General features: G+C 57.2%; 2 protein-coding genes across 5 annotated transcripts in view; one reads left to right on the top strand and one right to left on the bottom strand.

Annotated features, from left to right (window-relative positions):
- LOC105476144 (beta-1,3-glucuronyltransferase 1) overlaps nucleotides 1-20,871 on the top strand; it is a 32,358-nt gene extending 11,487 nt beyond the window's left edge. Inside the window, exons 2-7 of one of the 2 annotated variants that reach the window (XM_011731792.3) lie at nucleotides 10,856-10,952; nucleotides 11,102-11,248; nucleotides 15,032-15,540; nucleotides 16,247-16,543; nucleotides 17,194-17,294; nucleotides 18,482-20,871. In XM_011731792.3, the coding sequence (XP_011730094.1) occupies nucleotides 10,949-10,952; nucleotides 11,102-11,248; nucleotides 15,032-15,540; nucleotides 16,247-16,543; nucleotides 17,194-17,280 (1,044 nt within the window). In that variant the 5' untranslated portion in view covers nucleotides 10,856-10,948 and the 3' untranslated portion in view covers nucleotides 17,281-17,294; nucleotides 18,482-20,871. Of the gene's footprint in view, nucleotides 1-10,855; nucleotides 10,970-11,101; nucleotides 11,249-15,031; nucleotides 15,541-16,246; nucleotides 16,544-17,193; nucleotides 17,295-18,481 lie in introns of both variants that reach the window. The other variant, XM_011731793.3, reaches the window with a different exon arrangement.
- A 2,155-nt stretch (nucleotides 20,872-23,026) lies between these two features.
- LOC105476145 (galactosidase beta 1 like 2) overlaps nucleotides 23,027-26,424 on the bottom strand; it is a 45,183-nt gene continuing 41,785 nt past the window's right edge. For 2 of the 3 annotated variants that reach the window (XM_011731794.2, XM_071075869.1), the window contains 5 exons: nucleotides 25,251-25,338; nucleotides 24,821-24,932; nucleotides 24,274-24,390; nucleotides 23,939-24,021; nucleotides 23,027-23,344 (listed from right to left, as the gene is read on the bottom strand). In XM_011731794.2, coding sequence (XP_011730096.1) covers nucleotides 23,293-23,344; nucleotides 23,939-24,021; nucleotides 24,274-24,390; nucleotides 24,821-24,932; nucleotides 25,251-25,338 — 452 coding nt within the window. In that variant the 3' untranslated portion in view covers nucleotides 23,027-23,292. Of the gene's footprint in view, nucleotides 23,345-23,934; nucleotides 24,022-24,273; nucleotides 24,391-24,820; nucleotides 24,933-25,250; nucleotides 25,339-26,424 lie in introns of those variants that run through there. The other variant, XM_071075870.1, reaches the window with a different exon arrangement.

Below are 26,424 nucleotides of genomic sequence, written 5' to 3'. Positions count from 1 at the left end.
GTGAGAACCATTTGCCCCCGTCATGCAGGCGAGAGGAGCCGTTCTGGGGTCATCAGCTCATGAAGGCTGCAGTGAGGCCTCCCAAGGGAGGGAGCAAAACAGAGAAGCCATCCAGTCTGCACATGGCACTGGCTCCCACAGCCGGTGCCTGCACGCGGGTGGCAGTGGGCCCTGGTTAGAGAACCCACCACCCACTGCACCCAGAGCAGACCTGCTGTTGATCCATTATTGTATCAGCTCATCGCATTTTCAAAAGCATCCTGGTTTGGAGAAGGAAGTATAAGGTCACACTAGCTCTGATGAACAAGGGCAGGGAAGTCTCGGCCGCCAGCCGGGTGTGCAGCTACAGCACAGAGGCCTGCCTGGGGCACAGCTGGGAAGAAACCTGTGTGTCCCCAGAGGCAGGGGGCCAGCTGGCCAGCGGTAGAAGAGGGCCCGGGAGGGAGCCAGCAGTGGACGCGGGGCCAGGAGAGGTGGGACAGAGGCACGGCAAGGACCCTGCCTGGCCACTGCTGCCCAGAGGAGTGCAAGGGGGTGGCTGCGTTCTATCTGGACCTGGGATACTTGAGACAGTCACTCAACCCCCTCATGTCTCAGTGTCTTCATCTGTAAAACATGAGCAAAGCTTTGGGATTACAAGGGTTTAACCACTGAGTGAGACAACCAGCGCACCGTCATTTTGGAAGCCGTAGATCACTGCTGAGCGTGAGCTGTCGTGTTTAGTAGTTTTTAGGAGAAGCAGCCCCCGCAAACCCCAGTGCTGCAGAGAAAGTGGATTGGCCTCTTGGCGTCTCCCCGTCTATGTTCCAGCATCTGAAGCCGTTGGGTGCCAAGGGCAGGCCCATGAGCTCTTTTATTTGAACGGGGACCTGATTGTGGATTTGTCGGCAGGGCACAGAGCAACCCCGAAACCCAGCTAAGAGGGTACAGACACGTGCCTGTGAACACACGTGTGCTCACTCACGCGGTGCCAACCGTGAGCACACAGGCTCACACGCATGCACATGGGGGTCAGGCAGCGGGCCAGCTGCCCTGTGAAGTCACTCAGGCGGGCAGTTCTGTGGTGGCCAGCACGGCCGCAATGAGCTGTCAACAGGATACTCAACCCCAGCGGTTTTCTCGAGTCGAATTCCGAGCCACGCATCGCGGAGGACAGGGAGCAGGCACCTGAGTTGCTGTGGCCAGACTGGCATCTCCCCACGTCATCAGCCTCGAGAGAGTGCTGGGCAAGGAGGGGGGACACCGGGACCAAGCCCGTGCTTGCTGTCCCTTACTGTGGGGCCCCCTAAATGCCACTCGGGCCCAGGTACACCCACAGGCACTGGACCCCGGCCAAGGCCTGGCAGAGAGGAGCAGGCAGGGCGTGGAGGCCACAGGGAGGAGCAGGCGGGGCGTGGAGGCCGCAGGGAGGAGCAGGCGGGGCGTGGAGGCCCAGGCAAGGGAGCGGTTGACAGCTGGAAGGAAAGGAGATGGATGCCTGGTTTGCGCTCCGGCATCTTGACTCAGCTTGAGAACCTTCTCCCTGACTCTGGTCCCTGCGGCTCTGGGTGGGAATGGGGCACCCCTGACTCTGGCCCCCTGCGGCTCTGGGTGGGAATGGGGCATGGGCATGGGCCGTGGTACCTCTCACCACAGGACGAGGAAGAGGGTGCCATGTTGGAATTTCCAGAGGTGGAAGCTGGGGAGGCAGAGGTGGCCAGGGAACAGGAGGGATGTGGTGGGAGTGGGGGTGGGCCCAGGGCAGGCATCCCTGAACGCCAGGCCAGGCACGTTGCAGTCAGGAGTGGCACAGAAGGATCTGAGCAGGCTGAAGGTTGGGACTGGAGGGTCTGACAGTGTGTGGACTCTGAATTGAGGAGGAAAGTAAGGAGTCAGAGAGATCACCACAAGGGCCATTGCGGGTAAAAGCTTGACCTGGCCCAGGATGAGGGGATGCAGCCCTGGGACGGCAGCAGTGGGAGGAGCTGACTCAGGGAGAAGGTGGAGTCAACGGCAGCCCTGAGGTTTCCATGCCAGGACCATGACAGAAAGAAGGGGGCTTGGATGAGAGCTGCCTCCGGAGGAAAGATGGCGGCTGGATCTGAGGTTGTGTGTTGGGTCACAATGGGACACAGCAGACAACACAAGGGGTGTAGCAGCTCCATGCCAGAGATGGGGAAGCTGAGGCCAAGGGAAATCAAAGGACATTGTCAGGGGCCTCATGCTGGTGTTTCTCCTCTGACGATCCCAGACCCTCTCTTCTTCACTGCCTCTTCTTTGGAGGTGACGTGGGGCTTTCAGGTCCATGGCTTCCATCTGCCCTCCAGCAAGCAGCCTGGAGTTCAGCTGGAAGGAGGCGGCGGGAAGCCAGGCCGAGCAGACCCGTTCCCTGCCCCTTCCAGGCTGCAAGGTCAACAGTGACAGCAGCTGCTCTTCATTGGCCCAACTACGTGGCAGACGGTTTGCCCTGATTTTTTTTTTTTTTTTTCCTAATTATCCTGACAGCCTAGTGGTAGAAGCAGTATTTTTATTCCCATTTTACAGATGGGAAAATGAAGGCCCAGAGAGGTTGCCTCACCAGGATCCCATAGCAGAGGAGGAAAGAGGCTGGTAGGGTGCACGGGGTCGTCTGGCCGCAGGGTTCAGACCCTTTCCACGTTGCACAGCCCCTCCACGCATGGCTCTTCCGGGACAAAGGAGAGCAAAGAGGTGGTGAGAAGGAGGCGGCAGAAGGCTGTGGCTGTGGCTGGGTTCTGCCATCACCCTCAGTAGCTATGGGACTAGGCAGGATCTGAGGAGCTGAAGCCAGACATGGCCCATCTGCCTTGGTGTGGGGGACAGACTCTCAGGTGTCCTCGGAAGCCCCACCCACCCCGTGCTCATGCCTTGGTGCAGTCCTCACCTTCGGTGTGGGTGGCGTCGGTGGCCAGCCCCGAGCCAGCACACTGTGCAGAAGCAGTGGGCCGTCCCTCCCAGGATTACATTCTGTAAGATTCCATCGGCTAGCAGATTAGCTCTAGATCCCCTCCTTGCTGGCTTGACCAAGTCAGTGGCCATGTTGGAGAAACCCATGTGGCAAGGATCTGCGAGGAGCCTCCAGGAGCTGAGGGCAGTCCCAGCTAACAGCCAGCAAGAAGCCATGGCCCGCAGTCCCACCACCACCCGAGTGAGCTTGCAAGCAGATTCTTCCTCAGTCGGCCCTCCAGATGAGAACACAGCCCTGCCAGTACTTCGCAGCCTTCTGGGACCCTGGACTCCTGACCCATAGGAACTGAAGAGAGCCGGTGGGGGCCGTCCTCTGCCATGTGTGTAGAAATTGGTTAGACAGCAATAGAAAATGAATATACTTGTTTTGAGAGTGGGGACATTTCCTTCCAAAAGTGGGCCTGGGTTTTAGAATGGGTCTAGGGCAAGAATGGAAAGGTAGCAGGGAAGGAGGGCAAAGGAGGTTGGGGGACAAGCACCTTTCAATACCAGACTTCTCCCCCAGTCCCAGGCTGGGCTCCAGGGTTCTTTACAAGGACTACTTGCCAGTGCCACAAATCCCAAAGATAGCATGACCCTCAGTAATCCCTATCATGCAGGCAGGGGCCAAGCGGCCAAGTGGTGCTCTGTGTACCATCGTCCTGTCAGGGTTAGCACATTCCTGCCGGACGCCTTCCTCCACTCGGCCGAGCAGAAGCACCCCCACCCCCAGCCCCACCATGACCTGCTGTGGGATGGCTCCTCTCTGGGGTCTTCCACAGGCCTGGCTCCATTGTCCAGTGTCCCACAATCCTTTGTCAGGTTTGTGTCCTTCAGCTTCTCTCCAGCTGCCGCTCCCTCTCTGGCTGTCCGTCCCCCTGCAGAGCATCTGTGTGCTCATCCCTGCTCCCCCACCTGCCCCCAGGCGTGCCCCAGCAGAGAGCAGCAGTGTGTGACGTCGCCACACCATGAAGCCCCAGTTCTTGCTTCAGGGCCTCCTGCATGGAGGCTCGGGTGAGTGGATGAACTGCTGCCTGCAGACCACTAGCCACATGATTCAGGGAACTTCAGTGACACCAGCTGGGGCCAACAGTGTATTCGGTCCAGATTCCTGCAGTTAACCAGAGTGGACTTTCACTTGCAGAGTTCTACACTAAGCCAATCACCAGTTTTCATTCTTTACTGAATCATAATCGAAATTGAATCCAAAGACTATTTCTGGAAAAAAAAGAAAAACAAAGGAACTACCTTTAAAAAGTCAGCAAATTACATTTCTGATGCTGGAAGAAAACCAAAGCGTGAAAGTATTCTCTGCACCAAAACAGAACAAAGCTAATACTTCCTTCTGCCCAAGTCCTTGGCTTGGTTTTCCCGGTTAGAAGGGAACAGGATGGTTTGAGATCTGGGATTCACGCTGCCCTCCCCTCAGCTGTCCCCAGTGTGAGCCCGCAGTGACCCAGGCTGGGAAGCAGAGTGCAGACATCCCAGGGCCCCAGCCTGCCGCTCTTCCTCCGTGAGCAGGTGAAAGCAGGGTGGGGACAGCCCAGCAGTGCCTGCCTGGGGGCACTCAGCCTGACCACTGAGGTAGGCCGTGCAGGGGGTGAGAGGTCAGGGGGCTCTGGCCCTGGAGCAGGGTTGCCCAGTGGGTGGGCACGAGGGTGGGCCAGGGGAGGGTCTACAGGGGGAGGTGGTGTGGGCACGGATGGCACTGGACACAGGCCAAGGCCGGAGTTTGAGCAGCTCTGCCGGCACCTGACGCTGTGACCTTGGGCCGATCACACAGGCTCTCTGAGCTTTGGTGTCCTCACATGCAAAATGGGGATGAGATCTGTGTGTCTGCCTCATGCCATGGCTACTCTGAACATCAAGGGACTGGGCTTTATGAAAAAGGGAGTCTTACTGGTTCAATGTGAGATTCAGAGTAGAACCGGCTATGGGACCCCTCCCCAACCCTCTGCAGTCGGTGACCAGGGCAAAGGAGGAGAAAGAGGAGCAGGGGCCTGGGAAAGTGGCTCCTGTGTGGTGTGAGGTCAGTGCCTGTGTCCTGCCGCCCAGCGGGGCTGTGGTGGGCCCGGAGGCGGTGGCGCTGGGGGCCGGAGGGCCAGGGCTTAATGAAGTATGGATTGACTGGGCTGGGAGCTGATTAGCTGTGGCATCAGGCATTTCCTGAGCAGCGCCTGCGGAATCGATAGGAATCCGCTGATCCCATTAGGGGCACCTGCAGGTCTGTGGGACAAAGCCTTGCCTCCCTCTCTCTGGGGGCACGCAGGTTCCTGGCTGCCAGGAGATGGTATGAACAGCAGCTGTCTTAGCCAGCAGGTCGGCGTTCTGCATCCGGTCCGCACACACGTTGTTCTGCATCCGGTCCGCACACACGTTGTTCTGCATCCGGTCCACACACACGTTGACTGGTGCCTCTGTGATGCCCGGGGCTCCCTCTGCTGCCACCCCTGAGCCCACGCCCTCAAGAGTCGGTGACGCTGGTTCCCAGCCTGTTCCCAGCGCTCCCCGTCTCGCCTGTTACTGTCATCACAGGATGTCATGTAAACTGTTGAAATAGCATGCTGAAGTAAATGTGTTGTTTCTATGAAAATTTCATAAGGTGAGTCCAGAAAGAAGTTCTCCAAATTAGGGAAAGTCATATTCTGAAGGGTACTACACTCAGACTGCTCACCAAGTGCCCTTCAGCTCTCGAATCACTTTAAAGAAATCACAGCTGGAGGTGGCAGCAGGAGCTGCGGCGTGGCCGATGTCAGACGGCACAGACCTGCCTGACCCTGGGTTGGCAGAGCGGAAGTGCTGAGAGCCTGCAAGGATGGGTAGTTTGGATTTGGGGAAAATTAGCATGCACTGTGCGGTCCTGGGGAAACATCATTGTCGGACAACTGGCTCTGCAAGTTACTTAAATTGAAATGTGCGGCGTGTATGTATCGTTTGGAAAGACTCTTCGCCTTAATGGACGTTTTTTGATTAACCATTTAACGACCGTTCCCAATCTTACCGGGTAAAAAGGCTTTTATCGTCCTCCGGAGATGAGTACCTTGGACAGTGCCTGAGCTTGTTTGTAACACGCCACGCACACGCATCCAGGCCTTCGGGGACACTTTGCGTTCCCACGTCGCCTGCGCTGGAGTGAGCTGTGTCATCTCGTCCCCTCCGGACTGAGCAGAGCTTCCCCACCCTTGCTGCTGGATTGCCCACAGAATCCAACCCAGTGCTTTGCCTGCTACAGATGCTCAATTAATATTTGTTGAGTGAAATTAAATAAGCTCCTCGCCTCAGGGACTGAGGCGTTGCTGAGACCTTCGTGTGAACGCCTGCAGGCTCAGAAGAAAACCTTTCCATGCATTTAGAATCGCCCAGCCTTGAACCAGCCTTGCACATGCTCCACAGCCTCACACGTTCTGCCCCAGCCTGGGCCAATCAGAGCCTTCCCGTCTGAGTCCCAGACACCCCTTAGTCCTTATTCACAGCCCACAACCCGCTAAAACCCATAGACAGATTCCTCTGTGGAGGTGCCATGGCTCGTACCTGTAATCCCAGCACTTTAGGAAGCCAAAGCAGGTGGATCTTTTGAGCCCAGTCGGTTGAGACCAGCTGGACAACTTAGTGACCCCCTGTCTCTACAAAGAAGAATTTTAAATTAGCTGGACACGGTGGCATGTACCTGTGGTCCCAGCTACTTGGGAGGCTGAGGCAGGAGGATCACGTGAGCTCTGGAACTCAAGGCTGCAGTGAGCTGTGATCATGGCACTGTACGAGGCGTTTCCAGCGTGGCCGATCTCCACAGGCATATTGGCCCTTAAGTCAGGACTCAGTTCCACAGGAGGCTGTTTTGTCGGCCCTCTTGCCTTGCCTCTGGCCCTGGGCGCCCACTGAGCTACACTTTCCTCACGTAGGACATCCCGTCTTCCTCGCAGAGCCCTATGGTAACCTCCAGTTGCTAAAATGGCAGGATCGTTGAAACGTCCAGCTCAGCCTCCCTACTGTAAAGACGAGGTCAAGGAGGGCAATCAGCATGACCCAGGTCCCGGTGGAGCACCTGCCAGACACATCCAGGCCACCCGCCCACTCCCATGTGCTGCCCCACCCGGGAACCGCCCTCCACTCTCCCACAGGGCAGTGCTCGCTTCCACCTGAGGCTCTGAGGACACCCGGGGAGGGCAGGGCACAGCCTTTTGCGTCTTTACCTGCCGAGACACCTGAGACATGAGGTTGGTCACAGACATGGTGCAGGTGTCAGGATGGGAGTTGTGACCGCGGCAGGCCTGGGCCCTCCACTCACACACACTGCCCACACCGCATCGTGCCTCCCCACGCTTGCCCCCATCTCCTGGGCTCCCCTGGGTGTGGCCAAGCCACTCCCGTACCTTTGTGCTGATTCTTCTGCCCGACCCAAGTATCTGGAAGCCATCTGGGGTCCTTGTTGGAGACAGCCTGCGACCACAGGCAAACTCCACCCTCCTCCAAGCCCCAGGCAGAAGCAGCAGCCCGCAAGAGGGGATCAGTGCCGGCCAACCTTGCAGCCCAGCCTCAGACTGAGGCCCAGAGCTGGGGGCAGGTGCAGCCCACCCCGTTGCCTGGCCCCAGGCCCCCTGCCCAGCCCAGGCATCACGTCCCACGACCCGCCCCCTGCCGGCCAGCTGGCGTTCTCCAGGCTGGGGGCTCTCTCTGTTCTGCTTGATAACCGCCTGGTAATTAGCTCCACGATTTCGCTACTATGCTTATAATAGCCTCCATTAAAGTTATGGGGTTTTCAAGCCATAATGGCTTCCAGAGTAATTAATGCACAACTGGGTTTATTGCTGAGTTTATTTTTAGAGCTTTTCTCCCTCTCTCCCCCTCCCTTTTCTCTCATAGATGTTTTGACCAAAAAGCCTGGATGGGAGCAGAAAGCGTCCCACAGCACCTTGCCCACAGGCCCCGTTCTCCCCTCTTCCTTCCCGCCCCTCCTTCCTGCTGCGCCTCCAGGCAGGTTCTAGGGCCCCGCAGGGGGGCAGCCATCGCAGAGGAGGGTGGCTGTGGTCCAGGCCAGAGGAAGCGTTTGGTCTGTGTGTGGCCCTTGCCCACTCTGCCCCTGGCCCAGGTTCGAGAGGCTTGGGGGTCTGGGACCTCTCGTCCTATGCCCCCGATGACAGCATGGAGCCAGATGGCCTGGATTCGATTCCAACTCCACCATTTCCTCATGGTTAACCTCAGGCAAGTTACTCCCCTTCTCTGGCCTCGATGAACCCACAGGGACCACAGCCATGCTGACTGCGCAGGGCTGCTCTGACGTTGCAGGAGCAGGTGCATGTGAAGAGCTGAGCCTCATCTTCAGACACCCCTCACGCTATAGGAAAGTTTGTATAAACAACAGTGCAAGCAGGCACAAGGGAGGCCGAGCAGGTGCCAGAGTCGGTGGGGGCTGAGAGGCTGCCCCAAAGGGAAGGGAGTGGCCACAGGGACTGAGCTGGCATAGCACTCGTCTTCTCTCCTTGGCTTTCTCCATCCTGGTGTTAGAACCTTCACCAAAACCAGGAGCACTTGAGAAAGCTCCTTCGAGAGTCTCCGAGAACACAGAAGAAATCTTCCTGGACATTTTTGAAGCCCCAGCCAGGCCCAGCCTCCCCGTCCTTCATCAGCTGTGGCCTAAGATCACACCTGCCAAAACGTGTCTTGACACACAGCCCCATGCAACTCCAGCAGTGGCCTGGGTGCGGAGGGACAGGCTAAATCTGGGGAATGTGGCATGAGATCACTTGCATCTCAGAACACAAGGCCCAGCAGGCATCCCGTGTGGAGTTCTAGGCTCTGTCCCTCACTGGGCCAGCAAAGAGGAGTTTGTGGGGGGCACAGACACACACAGCCTAGAATGTTCACTATCTCCTACGTGCCTGTGACACTGAACCCCAGTGGATCTTCCACTCCCCAGGGAATGGGTGGGGGAGACTCTCTGGGTAGAGTGGGCCTCTGATGGCAGGGTGTGGGCAGGGGATGCCGGCCGTCCCAGGAAACCGCAGTGCTCCTTAATGGAAGACAGATCCTGGTCTTCCACAAGGCGTCAGAACTATTTGGAGAGAGGACCCGGCGAGGAGGGGAAAACACACTATTTTGGAAACTCAGGGGCTAAAAACCCTCCTCGGTCACAGTGCTCGACTCTGCCTGAAATGGTGAGCACACGTGAGCTGGGGCAGGAGCAGGCTGCACGGTCCCCAGGTGAGGCACTGTCCCTACCCAACACTGGGCACTGGGACAGGTGAGCACAGCGAGGCTGGCTGGGCTGCCCGAGGCTGCCTGCCCTCCCCGTCACCCCCACGGGTCCCTGCTGCATCATGCATGGTGCTCAGCACAGAAGTGAAAAGGGAGAAGAGGATGTGACAGTTTCCAAGGTGGTCAGGAGGTCTCTTCACCCAGTGTCCTTGCCATGTGAGAGAACAGTTCCCAGGGACGCTACCAGTGGACCCTCTGCAGGACTGGGGAGTCCCAGTGGCTCATTCTCCTCACTTGGGTCCCCTGCTGCTGTCATTTTGGAGGACTGTCTCCCCTCAATGTGGCAGCCCCTGCGGGGACCCCTCTACTCCTTGCTGCTGCCCAGCCCAGCCCCTGGTGCTGTGTCCTGCACGGAGGAAGGCACTCTCCCACTTCCCCCAGGGCCCATCCCAGAAGCATCTCCTCTTTGTCCTCAAAAGACTGTCACCAAAATGCAAATTGAAACCACAGTAAAAGACTATCTCACACCAGTCAGAATGGCTATTATTAAAAAGCCAGAAAATATTAGATGCTGGTGAGGCTGCAGAGAAAAGGGAATACATATCCTCTGTTGGTGGGAATGTAAATTAGTTCAGCCACTATGGAAAGCAATTTGGAGATCTCTCAAAGAACTTAAAACAGAGCTACCATTCTAGCCAGCAGTCCCATTCCTGGGTCTATATCCAAAGGAAAATAAAGTGTTTCACAAAAAGAGAGAAAACCTGCCCGTGTGTGTTCATCGCAGCACCATTCCCAATAGCAAAGGCATGGAATCAATCCAGGTGCCCATCAGTGTGGACTGGATAAAGAAAACACGGTGCATATACAGCAAGGAATACTACACAGTCATACAAAAGGACGAAATCATGGCCTTTGCAGCAGCATGAATGCAGCTGGAGGCCATTATCCTAAGCAAATTAACGCAGGAACGGAAAACCAAATCCGGTGTGTTCTCACTTATAAGTGAGAGCTAGACATTGGGTACTCATGACTGTAAACATGAGAAGAATAGACACTGGGGATTGTAAAAGGAAGGGCTGAAAATGACCTATTGGATACTATGCTCGCACCTGGGAAATGGGATTCATCATACTCCAAATCTCAGCATCACATGCAATATGCCCCGTAACGAACGTGCACGTGTACCCCCAAATCTAAAATGTTGAAATTATTTTAATGTAATAATTTATGGTACATATATGGTAAAAAAGAGAGAGAAAACCTGTCACCCCTTTATCCAGGCTTTGATAAGTAGCTGGCATTTTAGGGCTGCATGGGAGGTACCGTTTAATTCTGAGAATGACCTTATGAGGCAGGGAACCACAGTGCCCCATTTTACAGATGGGAAAATTGTGGCATGGAAAACGGAAATGACTTGCAAAGGTCATACAGCCTGTGGGTGGCACAGCTGGGATTTAAACCTGGTGTCTCTGCAGTCTGTGCTTCTGCCCCCTGCCCTCTCCTGACTTTCATCAGTGGAGCAGCACCACGGCCCTGTGCTTGTGGGAAGCACAGAGCCCGTTCCACTCAAACAGGCAGAAGAAGAGGTCCTCAGGGGATGGACGGCTGAGGCTCCATTGTGGAACCCCAGACACTGTGTGTCCCAGAGCAGGGCCCGGCCTTGCTGGCATCCATTCCTGTGCCTGGGTCTCTGGCTATCTGCTTCTGCTCTCTCTTGCAGGTGTCCACCCCCCAGGGTTCCTGACCCCTGCCCCCGGACAGCGACCCCTTCTCAGACTCCAGTCGGGCCGGACTCTCCAAACCTGCTTCCGCAATGGGTGGGTTGTGAGTGCTGGTAAGACCTGCTAGCCAACATTCAGCTGCTCTGCCCTCTCCATGCCTGGCCGGCCCGGCCCATGCCTGTTCTTTTCTCCCCTGTGCTGCCGCCGCCCGTGGCCACCCCTCTCCTGAACTTACCGCCACTCAGGTAATGAGGAGCCGTGGGTGCAGCCAGCCTTGGAGATGCCGAAGAGACGGGACATCCTAGCGATCGTCCTCATCGTGCTGCCCTGGACTCTGCTCATCACGGTCTGGCACCAGAGCACCCTCGCACCCCTGCTTGCGGTGCATAAGGGTGAGGACGCACGCATGCCCTACCTGCCCAGCTGGGCCTTGGTAGTGACAGTGACCACAGCTGACATGCAAGGGTTCTTTGTACTCACTAAGCAGCTAGGAGGAACCACCGGACCATCTAGGCCCCTTCATGAGACTTGCACCCCTTTGGGAATGGGAAGCTAATGGAAGCTGCCCACACAGTTTAGAGAGGTCCGGGATGGTAGGTTGGCTGACACCAAGACAACCACCTTGAAAGAAGAGCTTGTCACTCAGGACCCAAGGGGAGGGGGCACACCGTGCCCCTGGGGAAGTGCTGGCGTCCGAGGTGGGAAGTGCTGGCGTCCGAGGTGGGAAGTGCTGGGGTCCGAGGTGGGAAGTGCTGGCGTCCGAGGTGGGAAGTGCTGGGATCTGAGGTGGGAAGTGCTGGCGTCCGAGGTGGGAAGTACTGGGGTCCGAGGTGGGAAGTGCTGGGGTCCGAGGTGGGAAGTGCTGGGGTCCGAGGTGGGAAGTACTGGGGTCCGAGGTGGGAAGTGCTGGGGTCCGAGGTGGGAAGTGCTGGGGTCCGAGGTGGGAAGTGCTGGCGTCCGAGGTGGGAAGTGCTGGGGTCCGAGGTGGGAAGTGCTGGGGTCCGAGGTGGGAAGTGCTGGGGTCCGAGGTGGGAAGTGCTGGCGTCCGAGGTGGGAAGTGCTGGGGTCCGAGGTGGGAAGTGCTGGGGTCCGAGGTGGGAAGTGCTGGGGTCCGAGGTGGGAAGTGCTGGGGTCTGAGGTGGGAAGTGCTGGGGTCCGAGGTGGGAAGTGAAGGGAGTGGGAGGCTTTAGTGCAGTTTTGGTAGGAAGGGAAGTGGCTTTCATAGGAAGGGAAGGGCCAAGCACGGTCAGCAGCTGAGCTGGCTCAGAATTGCATAGTCTGAAGAATGTCAGTGGGTTTAGGATACGGGCGTGGTTTCTAATTGTCTGGTATCACCCTGGGGTGGTTTAGGCAGGGGAAGATTGGCTTGGGTGGGAGAGCTCCATAACGGTGGTGGGTGTGAGCTCTAGATCAGGTAGTTTGCATGTGAAAAGTGTGTTTGCAGGCAGGTGTACACTGTCACTAGGAATTAGCTAGTCCTGGGAGGGTCAGTCCCTCCCAGATCTGCAAGGCCCCCAAGATGTCAACGCATCTTAAAATACAGAACAACTTAAAACACACACATCATTAATACACACACACAGAAAGACGCGTACACAGCTTCACATGCCATTTCATGACATGCAAGGAAAGCGACCGTTCTGCAGTGGATGGTCGGGGGGATAGGATTTCTGGCCTGCAGTGTGTTTTAAACCCTTTCACAGGGAGTATAGTGTTTGCTTCTCTCCTTTTCCTGCACAAGAAACCCTGGTCTAGTGCTACCTGGTGGAAACACGGCTGGAGAGAGGAAAAGTCCATGAAGAACTAGTGGAAGAACTCGGGGGAGAACCCCCTTCCCCTGGCTCTGGCTCCTGGGTTGCCTCTGCCTCTCACACAGCTCTCCACACCCAAACCTGCCATCACCCCACAGCTGGCTGCCCCAGCTCCTCAGCACTTTGTCTCATGCTCTCTTCTGCCCGCTCCCCCACTTACATGCACAGACTCAACACGTGGGGCCAGGCAGCTGCTCTCCGTTTGCAGTGTGCATGACATTTACCTGGCAGTGTGATAAACAGGACACCCAAGTCCATGCAGAGAGAGGTGGTGAGTGCCTGTAACCCCAAGATGCAGGCAGTGTCCAAAAATCACAGCCTGAAGTCGTGCTGCTCCACACAGTCAGATACCAGCTCCTGCACACCCCTAGCTGTTCCTGAAGCTTCCATGAGGAAGGGCCAAGCTCAAGATTGCGGCAGCCGACTGCCCATGGCTGCCACTTAGCGCCTCTCTTCCTAACATCATCCTCTCCTCCTGACTCTAGCGCCTCTTCTCAGTGCTTGTCAGTTTAGAATCATTGTTATCTTGCAAATACATCACTCCAGAGGGGTTAAAGCTACTATATATAAAGCGACATGATATCGTGTCGATTGCTTTCTTGGCAGAGCTCCAGCACTGGAGACGTCAGGCTGTTTGCTAAGCACTGATGGTGTGCGTGAGGCTGGGGACTTGGCACTCTGTCTCCAGAGCATGCCAAGAGTGAGCGAATGAAAGCTGCCGCTGAGTGAAGTTAGGGTCACCAGGAGGCCGTTAGGACCCAAAATTGCAGACACCCTGAAGCCAACGGCAAGGGCAGAGCCCAGGAGCACAGGCAGTAGCTGTGCCCTCATGTATGGGGACTTTCCCAGGGCACAGGTCCTCTGTGGGCTTGGGATGATTGAGGTGACAGAGAGCTGGACCAACTGGTTCTAAACCTCCTCCCAAAGCCGCAGTTTCCAATACTTTACTGCTCATAGGATAAATTAAACCTTCTATCCAGGTCAGAACCCTAGACACCCATCCCGCTTTCTTCCACCTTGCTCTTCTCACAGTATGACCCCAAACTCCTCTAAGCAGTCCCCTTTGAGTGACGGCATCTCTGCTGGTCACCTCCCCCGGCCCTCAGAAATTGCTGTGTGCCTTGTACCATTTGCCCGTGAGAACTCCTGAAGACCTGGGTCCGTTCATATGGTCTCCACGCTAGCATCCCACACGCCCTGCATGCTGCTGATGACAGTGGTGGCCAGAAAGAGGCAGCAGAAGAGCTGATGCCCAGGGTCCTCCCCTTTGGTGTGACTGGCTCGTTCTGTCCCCACTGATTGCCTGAAGCCAGAAGGAAGCAGAGTTGGCCACTGCCCTTCCACAAGAGAGGAAACTGCCTGGCAGTGCTCTCAGCCCTTGGCATGTGTCGACTCATTAATCCACGTAATAACTTGATAAGTTCGATGCTATTATTAGCTCCATTTTACAGTCGCTGAAATTGAGGCACCAGAAGCTAAGCAGTTTGCTCAAGGGCATAGGGTTTGTAACGGCAGAACTGGGCAGGGTCTCAGCCCAGGCGTTGGGATTTCTTACCTTTACCACCCGGCGGTAAGCTAGGACAGTGAGGGCCACACCGTCACTGGTGCCTGAGCCTTTCCGATGGAAGGACAGAATTTGGAGAGAAGGGACGCATGGAAAACAAGAATCCCAATGGCCATGATTTCTCCTCTTGCTAGGACTGCTAGATCTACATATATCTTGGCAACTATGGGCAAAACCCACAAGAATAAAATGCAGTTAAATAGGAAGTTCAGCACCAAGATTCAGAGAATGCCTTACCTAAGGCCAGGAGGGCAGAGGCCCCACTTGACGGGAGGGCTTGAGAACTCCGGGAGCTGCCTCAGGCTCCTGCAGGCGCAGTGTGCTCTGTGCTCTGGCTGCTGCAGCAGGGGTGCGGCCCTGGGGATTTGTGGCCTCCACACCACAGTGGGACAGTGCCACGTGCTCTGCTAGCCCAGCCCTGTGCGGACCAGCGTGGCCAGCTCCCTCCAGACGAGGAGGGCAGGGGAGGGGAGGGCCAGGATGCCTTTTCATAGGAAAATCAGCGCATTTAGGAACTGAGGATGCAGTCTTGGAATATGGGCAGCTGCACTCAAATAGCCAGAGGGCTGCAAAGGTGGGAAGGAAGCGGTTACTTCTGTGTCATCAGAACTGGGACCCTCACAGAGAGGATTCCAGGGCTGCAGGTTTCAACCTTGGAGCTAACAGGTCCAAGTCAGGGGTCTGAGCAGCCCCTGCAGGGGAGGAAGAGGGTGCCCTGGCAGGGTGGGGGGCGTCCGGCTCTGAATCTGGGGCCACAGCCAGCGCTCTCCTCCCCGCATCGCCTGTCTCCCAATCGGCAGATGAGGGCAGCGACCCCCGACGCGAAGCGCCGCCCGGCTCGGACCCCAGAGAGTACTGCATGTCCGACCGCGACATCGTGGAGGTGGTGCGCACCGAGTACGTGTACACGCGGCCGCCGCCGTGGTCCGACACGCTGCCCACCATCCACGTGGTGACGCCCACCTACAGCCGCCCGGTGCAGAAGGCCGAGCTGACGCGCATGGCCAACACGCTGCTGCACGTGCCCAACCTGCACTGGCTGGTGGTGGAGGACGCGCCGCGCCGGACCCCGCTGACCGCGCGCCTGCTGCGCGACACCGGCCTCAACTACACGCACCTGCACGTGGAGACGCCCCGCAACTACAAGCTGCGAGGAGACGCCCGCGACCCACGCATCCCGCGGGGCACCATGCAGCGCAACCTGGCCCTGCGCTGGCTGCGCGAGACTTTCCCGCGCAACTCCAGCCAGCCCGGCGTGGTGTACTTCGCGGACGACGACAACACCTACAGCCTGGAGCTCTTCGAGGAGGTGCCGCGGGGCCCCGGCTGCGGGGCGTGGAGGGGCTTCCCGAGGCTGCGGGGCGTGGAGGGGCTTCCCGAGGCTGCGGGGCGTGGAGGGGCTTCCCGAGGAGGGGCTGTGGGTGGGGAGGCTGGCGCAGGGGGAGACCGGGAGGCGGTGCCGGGCTGGGAGCGGGGCAGGCAGCAGAGAGCCAGGGAAAGGACAGAACTGCGGGCTACAGCATCCCCCACAATTAGGGGGAAGGCAGGTGGCTCTGGAGCCCCTAAACCATATTCTTGGCCCTAGAGGTCTCCTCTGAATGGGTCTGTGAGCAGGTCATTCTGCGTGACCACCGGAAACCTCTTGGGTGGAACAGCTGGAGCTGCCTGAGTATATGGGCTGTGCTAGTCTGGGGGAGAAGGGGAGTCATTTCACACTCTGAAGTGGGCAGACCGAAGGGTTTTACACAAGGGAGAAAACGGCAGCAGGGCCATGTTGAAAAGGTGAAGACCAGGCCATCTGAGAGGTCAGATCTCGCCGGCAGCCCAGGGCAGCTTCTCCTCAGGTGCCCAACCCATGGGACGGGGCCCTGGGGACAGGGCTGTACTGGACCCCCCTGGGTGGCCTTGGCTGGCCATGGGCATAGAGGTTGCTGAAGGATGTCGCCTCCCATGGGCACGGGAGTCCGTCCACATCTGCAGCACGGGCGCCCTGACTCTGGACCCCCCACTTGTAGATGCGCAGCACCAGGAGGGTGTCCGTGTGGCCCGTCGCTTTCGTGGGTGGCCTGCGGTACGAGGCCCCACGGGTGAACGGGGCAGGGAAGGTGGTCGGCTGGAAGACGGTGTTTGACCCCCACCGGCCATTTGCAATAGACATGGCTGGATTTGCAGTCAACCTGCGGCTCATTCTGCAGCGAAGCCAGGCCTACTTCAAGCTGCGAGGTGTGAAGGGAGGCTACCAGGAAAGCAGCCTCCTTCGAGAACTTGTCACCCTCAATGACCTGGAGCCCAAGGCAGCCAACTGCACCAAGGTGAGACCGTCCACAGCACTGACAGCTGTGACACACCCGTCTCCAGCACAGCCACACCCTCCCTACAGATCGGGAGAAGGAAACAGAGGCCTCAAAATAGCCTGGGCTTTCTGAAACCCCCTCCCCAGGAAGGCCGTTTATCACCTGTAAGGCAGCGACATGGTGGACAGGCAGGGAAAGGGAGAGCAATGGCCACCAGGGAGTTATAACCTCCCACAAAACAGCTGTGCTCCAGGACGTCCCTGCTGAGCTCTCATGCGCACACACATGCCTATGCATGCACACATGTGCACACATATGCAGATGCACACGCATGCACACGCATGCACATACACACACATGCACATGCAGACATATGCACACACACACACGGGAAGTCTTGGGGCTTCTCTTTCCTGTAGCTCTAGACTTCCCATTTCCTGCAGGTGTTCTGAAGGCATCACATGTACAAACAGCAAAAATGACGGGGTAGTCTGGAGCCACAGAAAATAAATTTTAAACAATTGAGAAAATCTTGATGGAACAATTGAAAACTCCTGAAGGAAAGGGAGGGGCAGGAGAGATGTTTACACGGCGTGGGAGGGAGCAGGGAGGCAGCGGAGTAAGGTCAGGGGCCTGTCCCACCGTGTTTTGCATCTCTGGGCACACAGATCCTGGTGTGGCACACACGGACAGAGAAGCCAGTGCTGGTGAATGAGGGCAAGAAGGGCTTCACTGACCCCTCGGTGGAGATCTGAGCTTCAGGACGCAGGTATGGGCGTGACGAGGGTGGGCCACACACTGGGCAGAACGGCACCAGGTTGGGCCAAATCAACTGTCTTATGCTTTTCCTCTTGGGCTTTCACTGTGGAGGACACGGCAAACATGGGCGGGAGGGGAGGCCTTACCACGGTCCCCTTCCCACTGGGCCACCTGAAAGTCCCCAGGCATTAACTTTCACCCACACAGTTGGGTCCTTCTCTGCCACCAGACTCTTCAGAGGGCGTCACCTTGCAAACACCTTGCTGATTGTTCTGCTGGCAGTGACGCCTGCAGCCCATAAGGCACTGCCATTCAGACTCTCGCTGGCCAGGGTCTGTCCCCCCAAGTCTGCCTCTTCCCCTGTGGATTCCTTCACCACACGGCCATGGCGAGGACTCACGGACTCGCTGCTCCACAGCAACGAGCCACAGCTGTCCTAGTGAGAGGTAGCGCAGAGTGAGAGCACGGACCCAGACCTCAGCTCCCAGGACCCCTGCTCTTCACTGTTTGACCTGACTTGACTTTTCTGGGCCTCAGTTTCTTCATCTGTGAAGTAGGTTGCTGAGGGCACCTAGAACAGTTCATGGCACATAAGTCTCATCAGTGTGGCTATTTTTATTCGAGTCTTTAAAGCCTTCTCTGGAAGTAGGCCACAGGATCCACCTACACTTCAGAGGCAAAAAAATGATGTTGAGAGAAGCTAAATGAATGTTCCAAGATGACACACTGGCACAAGTGAATTGTGCCGGGTGGTTGGCAAAGCCAGGCATTTTCAGGGGCTTTACTGTGATCTTATTCTGTTTCTTCAAAGCAGCTGGTACTCCAGACTCCCTGCTCTAGGTTATGCCAAACAGAGGTTGGGGCCTGAGACAGACATTTGTCCTCTTGCGCTGGAGCTAAGCAACAGCTTCTGTATCATGTTTGCATCCCCCTGCCTGCAGGGGACCACAGGGCGTCACTCAGTCACCTTGGCCGGTGCCACTTAGAATGCGTCTGTACAGAGCCTCACTCCTGCCTCCTGCCCTCACTGGGCCCTCGCTGCCCTCACTGGAGCACCTTCCCCACCTGCCCCCCCAAAGGCCCCCACAGGACCTGGGGGCCTGGGCTTTGCAGAGGTCCTGGTGGCCCTGCCTGGCCGTTCCCTCTCCAGCCCCATCCTCAGCTGACACCTCACTCATTCCTCCTCTCCCCTCACAGGAGCCTCCTCCTCAGACCCTGTTCTTGGCCTTCCATCCTCTCCCCACGGCTGATGGTCCCTCCAAGGCCGACTCCTAAGGAATCACCGTCACCCTCCTTTCTATTCTGGGGCTTCTGAGAGAGCCCAGCCTGATGCCAGGACAAAGGACAGAGAATTTAAGCACAGAAATCCCAGACCTGTTGTTCTCTCCAACCAGCGTGACCAGGGCCCGAGAGACCTGATGGCCAGGGTGGGGTGTCCAGCACCAGCCAAGCTGGTGCTCCAGCGCACCTCCCCAGAGCTCCCTGCACTGACGGGGCTGCAGGAGCAGGTGCAGAGGGCACCCACACCGGCCCTGCAGTGATGCGGGCGGGAGGGAGACGAGAAGCCCCTGCGGTCACGTGGAGCATGGCCCTCCCTGGCTCCCTGTCCCTGGGCCCAGCCCTACCACACAGGACACCCAGCCAGGGAATTCTGAAGACCAGAGAGCAGCCCACGGGCATCATGAGTGCGCTGCTCCTCTCCTCGGTCCCTGCTCTCCCCGAGAGCTGCCCCCAAATCAGACATACCTCTGTGGCTCTCCTCTGGTTCATGTTTACAGAGCATGAGGCCGTCTTTGATCCCAACAGGCACCCAGCCCTGCATGGGGGGAACTGGGCCTAATAGGCACCCCCTGTACCTCAGGCTGTGGCAGGAGCAGAGTCCCCTCGTCCGGCCCCTCTTTTTTTACCCCTTCTCCTCCAGCACTGGCAAAGGGGTGGGCTCAAGAGCCAGCACAGGTCACTGCCTGACCTGGATTAAGAACCCCACGGCCCCACTGTCCACATGCTGCCACCGCCCACCGCCCACCGCCCACCTCGGCTGCTCGGCCCCTCGGCTGGACTGGACTGGGGAGGGAAGGGGCCTTTTCCTGCAGCTCTTCAGAGCCACAGACCTCAGGGTGCAGTGAGCCTGTCTGTGGTGGGCAGTGAGCCTGTCTGTGGTGGGCAGTGGGCCTGTCTGTGGTGGGCAGTGGGCCTGTCTGTGGTGGGCAGTGGGCCTGTCTGTGGTGGGCAGTGAGCCTGTCTGTGGTGGGCAGTGGGCAAGGTGATGGGCGGTAGGCAAGGCAGTGGGTGGCGTGCAAGGTGGGACCTCCTGCAGCCTGGAAAAAGGAGGGAGGCCAAGGCCAAGGGCTAACTCTCTCCTGCCCCCAGTCTGAGGAGGAGGGACTCTGGAGTAGCAGAGGGACTGGGGAAAAGAGGGCAGGGGCTGGTGGGACACTGAGCAGGAGGGAGGCCTGAGCGCACTGCTTTGGAAATTATTCTAAACACAAAAAAGGGAAAGAAAATGTTACTTTTCCCTAAGTCGGGAGCATGCAAAGCTAGCCCACCTCATGTCCAGCTGTCCACTTTCCACCCTAGAGAAAGAACAGTGTGTCTCAAGCTGCTGCCCTCCCCAGGCCTCCCAGGCCCGCTGGAAAGGGCTCTGACCCCCCCTGGCCGGCCGGGCTCTCTGGTGGCAATCTGGCTCATTCTCCTGCAAGTTGGAAGCACAATTTTCCCCCCAAGTGGAGGAAAAGGAAGGGGCCCCAGCCTACTGAAGAGGTGTTTATTTTTTAACTAACAGCCTCCCACCCCATTAAGACTCACCAGGACAGGTCTGAGGGCCATTCAGAACTCACTCCTGAGTGGGTGGGTGGGTGGGACTCAGTCCAGAGACCTAACATTCAGAATATAGCATTGGTTGCCTATTTTGAGATGGATTTAATCTCCCACAGTATTCATGACACCATCTGATGGAATCAGATCCCTGAGCCACCTTGCAGGACGTTTTCCCCAACCTCTTACACCCTGAATGTCACTTTGGAAACCAAGCCCTTGGAAGCAAGTGGGGTGGCATGGGAGAGAAGGGAGGAGGTGGGCACAGGTGGTGAACTTATGCGTGGGCGCTCTACTGCCTCACTCACAGAAGCCAGCCCTGAGTGCCAAGGTCAGCTTGGCTGGTCTGAGGCCACCTTCTTAGCCAAAAGCCCAGGGTTCATTTTCAGGAAATTGATAATGAATGACAAAATGGGGACTTCTTTTGGCAGATGCTAGGTCAGTTGTTTTCACCTAATACCCTCTTTTAGCTGCATGTATATTTATTTATAATTATAACCCTGGTGGACTGCAGCCTTCATCCTTGTTGGGAATGAGTTTGTTATAAATCAGAAATGGGTCCATGATGACGATTGTTTTCCAAACCCAGTCTGTTCCCTGCTCCTTCGCTGGCAAACCCCACCACACAGGAGTGAGGCCAGGGGCTAGGAGTTCCAAGAACAGAGGCTGGGGTGAGGGTGGCACCCAGGCAGCTGCATCCGGTCTGTTTTAATTTAACTGTATTTAATTTGCTTTCAAAATTAAAAGTCAAATACAGTTTTTAACAGTCCTAATCCTCTTCAGCGCTGCCTTATTTTACTGTCATTTATTAATTTAGCTACCCAACAAGTATTTATCAGGTGCCTGTTATGAACAGGCATTATTCTAGGAGCCGGAACGCAGCAGTGAAAAAACAAGGCTCTCGTTTTCACAGAACTGACCTACTGACGAGACGAGACAGGCAATAACGAATACGTGTTATTTCAGATGCAATCTGTTGTATGGAGAATGAGGCTGAGTTGGGGAGACAGAGGGTAACAGTGGAGAGGGGTCAGTGCTCTGTAGGGTGGCCAGAAAGGCCTCCCTGATAAGGTGACATTGGAGCAAAGCAGCAACACCCTGACATGCAGCTCCCTGGGTCCAAGAAGAAAGAACTCTCCAGCAGGTGGAACAAGCGTTGCTCAGCTTATAGATCAGCAGGAAGGCTCAGCCGACTGGGTGGGGACGGCTGGGGCAAGCAGTGAGGGATGCGGTGGGCATGGGAGGAGGGAGTCCTCAGGCATCAGGTGAAACCAGAAGGCAATGGGGGGTCCAGTACGGAGGACTAACATAATCTATCCATCTCTCAGAAGAACTGCCCTGCGCCTGCACAGAGGATAAATGGAGAGGGCAAGGACAGGTGGAGACGTGGCTCCTGCAATCATCTAGGCCAAGATGCAGTGGACTGAGTGGGGGCATGGGGTTGGGGCAGAGAGCAGCAGTCAAATTCTGAACGAGTTTAGGAGGCAGAGCCAGGAGGATCTGCTGCTGGATTGGATGTGGGAGATAAAGAGAGGGGTCCAAAATAGCCCGAGACACAGAACAGCACTGCCGTTTCCAGATATGGGGCTGCGTGCAGGAGGGGTAATGTGGGGAAACGGAGCTGTGTGTCAGGTGCCCGTTAGACACATGCAGAAGAAAAGGAGCCCCCACGCGCCTGGAGCTCAGGTGCAGGCCAGCATCGGCAGGCGCGGGTGTTGAACCTGTTTACAAACCACAGGCTTCACAGGTGAGACCCTGTGCAGTGAGTGTGGACAGAGGAAGGAAACAGCCCAAGGAGTGGGCCAGAGACCCCCAGTATTCAGAGGCTGGATATGAAGAGGGATCCTCCAAAGAGACCTAGATGAGGCCATACCATGTGGAAGATACGGACAAATCTTTAGTCAACGCTGGAGAATAAGCTCTGCCAAGAGGTGCTTTGATAGAGAAGCCGAGCAGTCAACTGGCAAAAAAGAAGGGCAAGAATAAGAAGCTGGTGTAGGAAGACCTCACCTTAGGAAACCAGAGTGTCCTGCTCAGTTCTTCGTGGAAGTGTGATCCACTTTACAGGAGGATTTGCAGGAAGGTTCCCTTCCATTCGAGTTCCATCACTTTCTGACAGAACCCAGCTCATGCACAGCTTTGCAGAAGCACACACCCAGGTAAAGCAGGGCAGAAGACCCTGCACCTGGCTCAGGCCACACCCAAGTAGCCCGGGTCTCAGCCACATCTTAGCTCCATGCTTGTCATTCCAAGGCAGTTCCAGAAGAACTGGTGAGTTTGGGCAAAACCAGGGACTCTGCCTCATCTTGTCCCCAAGCCACTGTCCACATGCTTCCCTTTAACAAGCTCCATTTAATAAGCCCTTGACCTGGCTCAGCTGCTGGGCTGCACATCACGAATGTCCCCTGCACCTCCCCCTGGGCAGCCACACGGGCAGCAAGCCTGCTGGCCTCAGCGAGCTCCACGGCTCGCCATCCCCCAGCCCACCTTCACGGGGCTCCCAGAGCTCTTGCCGTGCAGGGGATGTGTGTGCTACTTGACTTTCTGACTGTTACTGGAGATAATTTGGTTTTGGCAGTAGATGCCAGATGTAGTTTGTGAAGCAAAACTCAACCCCGCAGTTAACTCATATGTAGCGCCCTTGACTGCCTGGCAGATTCTTACCCCCGCCCACCAGCATGAGAATGAATTTGCATTTGACCTGTCCTCTCCAGGGCGCTTCCAATCCAGCGACATTTTAAGGGGATTCGGGGTCAGGAGGGGAGTATGAGGCCAGGATCATGGCCCACCCACCCCAGGGACGGTCCCCGTCTGGACCCCCGAGCGGCAAATGAGGCCCCACGGGAACCTGACCGAGAAAACGCTCTCACACAGCCTTCCCCTCTGGCACGAGTGGCACACATGACTGGAGACTATCACCAGAGGGGGTGTGATTCAACGCTACAGCTTTACTGCAACTCAGGACAGTGAGCCCGAGCCAGGTGTTGGGCTGAGCCCCAGAGCAAGGCTCAAACACGGACGTGGACACACTGCGGAGGAGGCTGCTCCGCCCCTGCTGCTCCGCGTGGGCGGTGGGGGGCGGGGGCCGCTGAGCTGGGCCTTCTGTGCCTCCTCCCTGGATGTGCGGATACGGGCCATGGCTTCCGCCAGGACCCACATGTCATCCTCACTGAACACCAGAGACACTCGCTGACTCAGGAAGACGCAGGGCTGAGGATTTCGGTTTCTCCGGCCCAGCCTGTCACCCCGTGGGAAGCAGCGAGTGGGAAGGGAAAGGGGAAGTCACGTGTTTCTCACGCTGAGTCCCTTCCAGAATCCCAAAGAAGGCTCAGAAGGTTGTGAAGGAAGAACAGAGTCAGCTCGGGTGAGACATCCCCCTCCCCACCCTCTACACTGGTGACACACCCAGCATTTCGGGGATAAAAAGGGGCTATGAGGGATGTGACCAAGCCTCCCAAGAACCAGCAAACAGCACGCCTGAGTCCAGCAGATGCTCGCAGGGCTGTGACTTCCGGCGCAGGGGCGTGTTTCAGCACTTTCTCTGAGGGCCAAAGGCTTGGCGATCTGACTAGCTGCTCCCACCCTGGAGACCACCCTAGAGACAGCCCGACAGCCTCGCACACGAGCAGGGCTGCAGGAAAGGCGTCATCAGCAGAGCCAGGCCCAGAGCCGTCCCACCTTTCCCTGCAGGCTCAGAGTTTTCAGCTTAGGTGGGGGCAGACTGTAGCCCCCAGTCCCTGAGGTTGCAGGGGAGGGGTGGGGCAGCAGCCACGAGGCTTCAGGTCAGGAGGCGGCGGCAGTCTCCCACGGGCACCAGCAGGACGGGGGGCCACCGCTCACTTAATGTACTGGTTCCTGCCCAGGTGGGGGGTTTCCGTGAACTGTAGTGCAGGGCCCGCCATCGTCTCCTCAAAAATGATGACCTGTGGAGAGAGGGCCCAGCTGGGAGGGCAGCTGAGGTCTGTCCTGGTGCCAGGGGAGGTGCTGAGAGGTGGCAAGGTCAGAAGGAGAGGGTTTGGGAACCAGGCTGGAAGGGACAGGGACCAACAACTCGTCCGCAGCGAGGAGGAGGCAGGAAGAACCCACTGGCACACCCTCCACCCTGAGGGAAGGCTCCCTGGGAGGGCAGGTGGGCAGGGCGTCTCGGGGAACAAGAAGGGGCTGGAAGCTCCCACCTGGTTGATTCCGCTGCTCAACCAGGGACCTGGGAGGTACAGTGTCTTCTGGGGTCCAATGTTCCAGTAACGTCCAAGGTTCTGGCCATTGATGAAGACAACCCCCTTCTCCCAGCCCTTGAAACAGAGCGGGAAGGGTGTTCATCTACCACGAGAGCCACAGCAAAAGTGGAGGGAGACATACACCATGCGTGCTTCTCTCAGGTCCAGGAGACCAAAGCGAGCTGCGTCTGGACAGCCATGAGGGTGAGCAGGTGGGATGCTCTATTTCCTGTGCCCCTAGTGCCACTGCCACGCCTCTCAGTGCCCCTAGTGCCACTGCCACGCCTCTCAGGCATGGCCCCCAAGCTCAGACTGCACGTGGGAAGCATGAGGTGGTTCTGCTGTGAGCCCACTCCCCTGGCCCAGGGAGTCTCCAGCAGCCCTCTCAGACCCTCTGGGCACAGAAGCCACCAAGGGCTCTCGCCAAGCTCATGTGGCTTTGGCTCAGAGCCCTCCAAGGCGGGAGGGACGTAGGAGAACCCGGCAGGGAAAGGGGGTTACCAACCTCCAGCTTTAGAAAGGTGTCACAAGGGGTGGAGCTGATGGACAAGCTACCCAGGAAGAAAGCAGGCAATGTGGGTGTTTCTGGGAGGGAACTCCATTTGTCCAGGCCGAACCTAAGGACAGAACACAGGGCAGGAGACGGAGGAGGACCTTCCCTAGATCTGGTCCCAGTCCTGCAGCTAATTCCCCATCCATGGCCCCCCCACCCTTAACCAGGACACAGAATGGCAGCAGGGTAGGATGCTGGGAATTCCTAGTCTGCAAACGTGGCTTCTAGCGCCGGTGCCACCCCTCACCTCAGCCAGCCGATCTGGCTCCTGGGGCCATTCACACCTGGGTGTGGGCCAGGCTACGGTGCACCAGGGACCCTGGGGCCTGCCGCACAGCGCCGAACCTGTGAGTGCACGTGCTGGCACTGGACAGGGACCCACCTCTGAAAAAAGCTCTTCTTCATATCCAGGCTGTAGATTCTGAATTTTTTCAGGGGTGAATCATTCAGATAGAGATTTCCAATCAAGCCTGTGGGAAGGAGGCAGAACATGTGGGTAGCCCAAAGGCAGGGGCCAAGTCTGCTGGGCCAGGGCCACAAGGGGAAGCCCTGGGACGCTGGGGTGAGGAGTGCTGAAGTGTACGCTCCCTGAGCTGTTCGCTTGCAAGCAAGGCTCCCTAGCAATTCTATGGGGCATGGGAAGGAGGAAATCCCTAGGATTTGCCATGGGAAGGATATAGAGCTGAGGTGTTACAGTGGGAGAACAGCCTCTGGCCTCTCTCTGAAGGAAGTTCCAGATGACTGAGAGGGTTCCGGCCTAGCTGCAGGGCCAGTTTCAGTGGGGCCCAGGCTACACAGACCTAATAACTCAGCCAGGAGTCACCTATGCCACCGAGGATTAAAGCTGTGCATCAGGAGTATGGACTGTGGGCAGATGGCACCCTCACTCAGGCATCCAACAGGGAAGAGCTGTGTCCCTTGAGGAGCCACTCATCAGTGTCCTGGGGCTGGGCCAGCCCTGCCAGTCTCAGATCACGGAGCTGCTGGGTGGCTAGCTTGGGGATTCAGAGGCTGGGGACTGTGGAGAGGCTTTGCGGGGCCTACAGACTCTGAAATGGCAGGTGCAGGTGTCTGTGGGCACACACATTTCTCAAGGGAGGTCTGTAATTTAAAACATTTAACTGTGATCTGGAGGACAGGACTCCACAGTGTGGGCCCAGGGGACCCTCAACAAGGGCTCAGGGAAACAAAGTTAGGAACAATGGTCAGGCTGCTGCTCCCTCCAACCCCCAGGAGAACAACGGAAGGACAGGCCCAGAGAGGGAGCTGTTTAGGGTGAAGGAGTGTGGGCCTGGATGGTCTAGATGCTGCTCTGAGGCCCATCTGCAGAGGCCCTGATCCCCGGGATCCAGGCTCCAGTGTCTGGGCCATGTCGCTTTCCTGGCAGGCCGCCAGACGGCTGTCAGATGAAATGTGGACCAAAAAGAGCCCTTCACGTTTCCTCCATTACAAACGCAGGCACCGTGAGAGAACTGGGAGGTCACCAGTGCTGCTCACCACCGTCGCATTCATTTTTTTCTGAGTTCTTTTTTTATAACTTACCTGAAACCACCCAC

The sequence above is a fragment of the Macaca nemestrina genome, chromosome 12 (assembly GCF_043159975.1).
Source record: "Macaca nemestrina isolate mMacNem1 chromosome 12, mMacNem.hap1, whole genome shotgun sequence".
In the NCBI taxonomy this organism is placed as follows: Eukaryota; Metazoa; Chordata; class Mammalia; order Primates; family Cercopithecidae; genus Macaca; species Macaca nemestrina.
This window is presented reverse-complemented; position numbering and strand designations above follow the sequence as displayed.